The sequence below is a fragment of the Vitis riparia genome, chromosome 12 (assembly GCF_004353265.1).
Source record: "Vitis riparia cultivar Riparia Gloire de Montpellier isolate 1030 chromosome 12, EGFV_Vit.rip_1.0, whole genome shotgun sequence".
Taxonomy (NCBI): Eukaryota; Viridiplantae; Streptophyta; class Magnoliopsida; order Vitales; family Vitaceae; genus Vitis; species Vitis riparia.
Window position 1 is genome coordinate 20,155,975 of NC_048442.1, and position 7,173 is coordinate 20,163,147.

At 33.8% G+C, this 7,173-nt stretch overlaps 1 protein-coding gene across 1 annotated transcript; it reads right to left on the reverse strand.

The window, feature by feature from the left end:
- Nucleotides 1-437: 437 nt before the first annotated feature.
- LOC117926434 (uncharacterized protein At1g03900) lies at nt 438-6,922 on the reverse strand. Its single transcript, XM_034845533.1, has 8 exons — nt 6,600-6,922; nt 5,303-5,334; nt 2,631-2,731; nt 2,433-2,505; nt 2,185-2,216; nt 1,247-1,337; nt 975-1,086; nt 438-882 (listed from the first exon to the last, which is right to left on the reverse strand). Exons 1-8 carry the CDS (start codon nt 6,708-6,710, stop codon nt 571-573), a joined length of 864 nt encoding a protein of 287 aa, XP_034701424.1. The 5' UTR covers nt 6,711-6,922; the 3' UTR covers nt 438-570.
- Nucleotides 6,923-7,173: the final 251 nt, after the last annotated feature.

Consider the following 7,173-nt stretch of genomic DNA (forward strand, 5'->3'; position numbering starts at 1 on the left):
TTGATTGATTCAGTTTGGGAGAATCACTTGTCATAGAAAAGTGGATGATGAATGGATCTCTAGCTTTGCAAAGAAGATAAATATCGGGCTTGAAGAATGAGATAAGAGAGTAAAATAATAAATTTAGGTTATTTTATATTATCAAATGGGTTTAATTAATCAGAATACCACCTACTTTTGATGAATTCAAATCCGACTTATAAGATGGATTTGATTCCTGCCTGAATAATTTTTTATTCCATTTCTGTCTTCTTAACATTTATTCAAACATAGGAATAAGGGAGAAAATGAATGAGATGTCTATCCTCACTCCCTACTCCCGTGTACCACACACCCCCTTAATTTCAATATAATTAGTGCAGTATGAGAAATTGTTTGAAGAAGTGAGGTGGTAAGTTTTCCTTATCCTCTGTAGCAGCACATTAGAGCTCATTGTATGTAGCAGAAAAAGGGAAATTTTCATTGGGGATACTGATACAACTGCAACCACCACCACATACATCAAACCATTTAGAAAAACAGAAACTAAAAAAATTCAGGCATTTGAGTGTATACATAAACAAAATCAAACTATCCTGCTGTTTGAAAATCCCCGAAGTCATCATCTGGTGTATCTTGGGGGCTTTGCTTTTCAAGAGAAGGTGGTTCTTTTGATTCTCTTATGGAGTCTTGGGCCTCATCTTTGGAAGTTCCCTCCAGGTTGAAATTTGGTACCCAGTTTGATGGGGAATTTGGGCCCTTACCAGCAGGTGAAAGTGGTCCTGGTGGAGGTGGCGGGGGTTTGATACAAATTGGCTCTTTTTGGTTGGTCTTTTCTTCCAGTGAGAGATTGTTCATACTCTGCTGCTCAAAAAACTTGGACTTCACCCCATGCCCACTTTTCTGTTACACCAGCAAGGGTTAAGTTCTATTAAAACGCTCATGGACAGTTTGCAATGTAAGGATAGCTGACAAAGGGATGCTAGTGAACTTACATTCTTTATTTGTAGAACTAGAGTCTCCCCATCTTTTAAACTGTAATCCACAGATGAAGCTTTCTGGTAATGCTGTTCCATCTCTTCAGCTGTTTTCTTTTTGTTCAGATATCTTTTCAACAATTTAAGAGGACACATCTGTGAAAACAAGTCTTAGAGCTGGGAAACATGCATCACAATATTAATTTATACTAAGTGCTCAAGACTGGTAGAATATGCAGCATATGACAGAAGGAAATGGTAAAACTTCATATAGATGAATTTGAGGATACTTCATATGGTCATGCAGGGCTGCCTGGAAGTCATAAGCTTCCGGCCTTTCTCTAAACCCAAGGCCAATGAAAGCATGTCGAAGACGACCACCTGCATAATTCCCAAATGAGTGACATGATGGAAAAAGGAACTAGATATAGAAGATAACCAGAGAAAGTAAATAGAGCATTATAATATTTACTACTTCCCAATATGAGCATCATATAAGAAGGCTGACAATGGTTCAAGTAGTTTTGACTTGTGGGTTCTCAAGAAACTTTCTACTAGATGTGCTACTATGACTAGCACTAGTGATAATAATAATAATATCAATGTTTCTAGAATCATGAAGGTTTCAAAGTAGTTGCATCCCATGTAAAATAGCATGTCAGATACTTTAAGTGATAAAAACATTTTCACTAAATTGAAGCCAGCTTGAAAATATTTCAACTAAGGATTATCATATGCTGCTTCCCAGGGTTACAGTTGTATGAGCTTGGTGTGTATCATTGTCTTCCAGTTATACTCTAATTTTTTATACTAAAATTCAAATGCATGAGCAATTACATGTTGCTAGGGGGATTTGAGTATTGGTTTCTTGAAATACAGAACATTTTATTCTTAAAATTTTCAAAATCAGGTAAGATGGATTTTCATGCTCTTTTATCTTTTCTTTCCATTTTTTTTATCTTCCTCATTGTGTGTGTGTGTGTTGTGAGTGTGTGAGAGTGAGAAAGAATTAAGGCTGGAAACAATGTTAGCCAATCCTTTAGCTGCTGTTTGAGGCAATACTAAAAAAATAAAAATAAAAATTAAGAAGAATAAAATTGTACAGTCTATAATCTATATTAGAAACAGAAACAAAGAGGAGAAGTTATGATTGGAAACAAAATCATTTAGCAGCTATGCTGAATGAAGAAATTGAAACAAGAAGGAAGAAGGAAGCTTAGTAGCGTACCAATGTTCTCTTCTATACGAAGAACAAAGTATCTGCAGAAGAAAGGATTTAAATTTAGGCACCCATAACTAAAAAAAAATCAATTTTGAAGCAAAACAAGAGAACATCAAGGTAAACAAACTTAAATTAACACTTCAAAGTTTGATTCCAAGTTTGACTACATACTTGTGCATAACTTAACAGCACAATGCTTCAAAAGTAACAGTTCAATAAAAACGGATTTTGGTTTCAGTGACAAATGACTCAACCTGCTGCTATCAATTACAGGCTCCACAGGATGTGGTTCTCCATTTCTCAAAAATGCCCGAGCATATAATTCACCTGTTTGAATTATCAAATCATTAATAGGCAAAATACAAATAACATAGAGGAAGTCATTCCATTTTCTTCTAATTGTAATTTGAGGATATACTTTCCTTTTCATAGGAATCCCAGTATGTTCTTACCTGTTTTCTTATCTTCAAGTTTGATAATGCATTCTTCTCCCTTGCTAACAACTTTCAGTGTCCCCTCCCAGGCCCATTTGTTGACATTCCATTCATCAGCCCTAAAATGAACTTCAGATTATAAAATCTTCATCCTCCATAAGTGTAAATAAAATTTCAGCGGTAAAATTTTTGGTTGGGGGTTGGGGGGAACACCCCCCTACAAATTCATTTCATCTGATGTCATATGGGCTTTTACAGAAAATAGAAGAAATCAAAACTTTAGTAGAATTTAGGTAGCCAGAATGCCAAATCAACAAATAATATGCCCAATTGACAGATAGCAATAATGTGCATATAGATTTGCTCCCCAAACAAACAAAAAAAAAAAAAAATGAAGGAAAAGAGACAGAATATGAATTTGGAAGCCCCATTTAGTAGAATCATCAATACGGTCACCAAGAAATGGAAAAAGATCATTTAACCATTTTTGCAATTCTATCTTTCCAAGCCAAACTAAGATGTTTTTTATTTTATTTTATTTCACTTGAGTTTTAAAGCAACTTGCTTTAAGGGTTAAGTCATTTCTAGAATTGTTTATTTTTTAACTTATTGCTTTTTATAACAATTTTATCTTAATAGAAAAAGGGATCTTTTTTTCCTTTAAACTTAATGAAACAAGTCACTTTTTCTCCTTTCCCTTTTCAAACCTTTAACTTTGTCAATACTTAAACCAATTTGTCACATAAAATATAACCGAATTTATTTTTGAAAATTTTGGGTAACTTTTGTCTTAAAAAAAATTAAACTACTTCAACTTTGTGCAATTTGATGAGAAATTAATTTACTATAAATTAGCAAAGTTGTCACGAAAAAAAACCAAATATGATTCAAACAGGTTTTATTTTTGTTCATTTTTCTTTTGTTTCTCACGAAAATTTAGATTTAAAATTTTTTTTCATGAATTATAACTAAAAAAGAAAACTAATAACATAAGAATTACTTAATTTGGACAAGAAATTAATTTAAAATAAATCCACAAAATTCCAAAACTGAAATTAAAATTATACTGTATGCAACTACTATTTTAGTCTCATAATTCATTCAATTCTTAATGAAATTAAATTTTAAAAAATTTAGTAGATTCCTTAATTCAAAAATTAAAACAAACAATACTAAAATAATAAAATTTGAATTAGAAATGTTTTACTCCAAATTTTCAAAATTCAACCTCCTATGGTACACCAAAACCAAAATGACGATCATCAATTATAATAAAAAAAAAATTAATTAGAACTTCAAAACATAATTCTTACTTATCTAAACATTCACAAGAATCAACTGTTCCAATTAATTTTAAAGAATAAAAAGTTATGCTTTGATACTCTTTCCCAAACTAAAAATCTGAAAATTAATGAAGTATCCCAATAATAAAACATATATTTTAATCACAAATTCATAAATTCAAGGGTGCACCATATGAAAACAAGTGTTGACTTAAAATATTCTATCATTAATCCACCCTTTGGCTTAGTTATGTTGGAACTCTTAATAGTTGACCAACATGATCCCTTTGATCACCTCTTATGGATCTTCCAAGGTGTGGTACCATATAGCCTCCTTGAACTCACTCCAAGGATGGGATTGAATAGAGAATCATACACAATTGAGAGAATGGTTGTAGGTTTTCAAATCAATAAAGAATCAAAGCACAATTCAGGAGTGCCCCACTAAGATCTCTATAATTCAATTTCTCTCTAGCTCTCAATTGCCCTTAGGAGGTTATGAGCTGAAAATGAGATATTTATACCCAAATCTGGAAAGGGATCTTTTAAGGATGTCATCAACAAAGTGGAAAGGTCCAGAAAACTTAAAAGTACAACACAACTCTAATGGTTTGGTCGACCCCTGTAGAGATGTATAATTTCACAGCACAATCACCTTTACAGTCCAGATGAATCGGTTACTGTAGCATAAATTGTCCTCAGTCTGGATTGATTGATAAACCATAAAATAAAATAAAAAAAACAGCTCTAAGGACTTTTCAACTTTTCAAAAGATATATGCAACTATCCAATATAAAACAAAGCTTTTGTGTGAATTTTTCTTGCATGGAAAGCACTCAAGTATCTCACAAACTTACCTTTCTTACCTCCAAGATCCATGACAAGATGAAACAGAAGCTTTGACTTTTGATTTTCAAATAAGTCCAAGGTAAAATTGTGATCAACATCCTAAGCTGATTCTTTAGACAACTGGACTGAAGGAGCTAACAACACAACCTTACATTTAAAGCCAATATTACATAAATTTGACTCAACAACATCCTAACATTAATTGCAGAATGCATAGGTTTCCAATTGACTTTGGTTCCATACTTTTTCTACTTCTTTTTTCATTTTTTTCTTTTTGTTCTATTTTTTTTTTATCTTGAATATTATTTTTTCCATTCCATGAATGAACATTCATAATAAGCCATTAACTACGAGGGGAATTTGTGAAAATTTATCATGTAATATATATTGACTAAGATCACTGCAACTATAAAAATTAAATATACAACAACAAATTTAGCCTTCTAGTCAGCAGCAGATTAGCATAAATATGTGAACACTAAAATCAAGAATGTCTTAAGAAAATCAAGTCAATGGATATCAAAATATCAAGTTTTAACAGAACTGTTGAGTGAAAACCTGTAGGAAGCTGCACTTTTCCTTGGGGGTATCTGCATTAATAACATACAACAAGATTAGGTTGACATCAAAATAACTTAAACACAATCCATACAAAGACTGAAAGAGATTAAAGTACTGATTGGAAACTGTTACTATTTCCATAAATCTTCACAGCATCTCTACTTTGTACAATTTAAAAGGAAAGAGAGAGAGAGAGAGAGAGAGAGAGAGAGAGAGAGAGAGCATGCAAATGATCATCTAGTTTATGATTGAATACGTGACTGTCTCCAGATTCTCACAGAATGGAGAGATTTTATGGTGTTGAACATGACAATAATTCAATTCATCATAGCCATAACAACCTCAAAATTCTCTAATGAGCATCCCAACTGGTGGAATTAATTGTTATGTAGCAAAAGAAACATTTATTGACAAGGAGAGCCAAAAATTTTAATAAAGCACCTTTTTTTGTATTTTTTGTCCCAAAAAACTTAGTATTCCACAATTAAATTCTTGAAACCCGAATAGCGTTCACCGGGCTTATGAAAGTGTTCTCAGGTATACATGGGAAATTGTTAGAAGCCAAATAGAGTTCAAGGGAATTGAACCATCCCCGGACTGAAACACATAAAATTTAAGAAGTTTATATCCGAAATGCAAACATTGTTAGGATCTGTAGGATTCAGCATGACTCTTAAGAAAAATTGATCAAACGAAACAAATTCCCTCGTAACATCACGGAATTGGCATTTATCATTTAAATCCATGAGGACTCCATAGTCAAGCATTAGACCCAATAGATTTCATTAGGATTCCATTATCAAGAGTTAGATCCATGAAGATTTCATAAAATTCTGTATCAATTTCCCTTGACTATCATCTCCAAATGCACTATATTTTAGTGATGGCAAAATGCATTGATTCCATTAAATCTCAGAAACCCACTCATACCCGACCAGTATAAGCCACTCAAAAAACTCATAAACCATCTCCTGATTCATTACCGCCATTTTTTTTTCCTTTAAGCAATTAGGGTCTCAGAAACTTGATCCCCTTACTCCATTCCTCTTGTTCTCCAGCTCCAATTAGATGCACGAAGAGAAAATAGGTTCATTTCTCGATTGACACCATGGAGGATTATCATCAGAACTCAATAAATTATGAATAAAATCATTGGTTCCCGAAATCCCGACAACAAATCCACAACATAAACCCTCGATCACAGACAATTACAGAGAATTGGGCTTACAATGTTGATTCCCAAAACCCCACAAATAACATTGACGCGAATAGAGATCAGAACCCAAAGGCTTACCAAATAAACATAGCATTCAGAGACTTGAAAGAGGATGAGCTCTACTGCGTCAGTCTCTTCGCTGTCATCAACGCCTTCCTGATCGTTCGATATCTTCTCTTCTGTGTCCATGACCGACAATGGACTGCAGAGATGAACTCAATCACCTAAGATCAGATCAAAATTGGGCTGAAAATGGTGAAAACGGGGAGAGACGTTTGGGATTTAACGGGGAATTAGAGAAATGTTTAGGGTTTTAAGGGATGGACACGAGGGTCGACTATCGTTCTCAGTTATCACAACGAGTTCTCCTCTCGGAGGTGGAAGTGATCAGAGCCGTCGATATGTTAGACTAAAGCTGGCCCCACCTATTGACTATCGGTGTTATATCCTCATTGGACGGCTGTGATGTTAGATGTAGAGGAGTATGAGGTTGGGTTGGTAAGCTGGTTGCTTTATTTGTAAGAAAGGTAGAGCCGCTCTGTTCATCACGAAATTCACTGAAATCACCGCACAGAGCTTCAATCGGGGAAAATTCCGCTATTCTGGAGTCCATACTATAAAACTACCATCACGCCAGGGTGCCAAGTCTTGT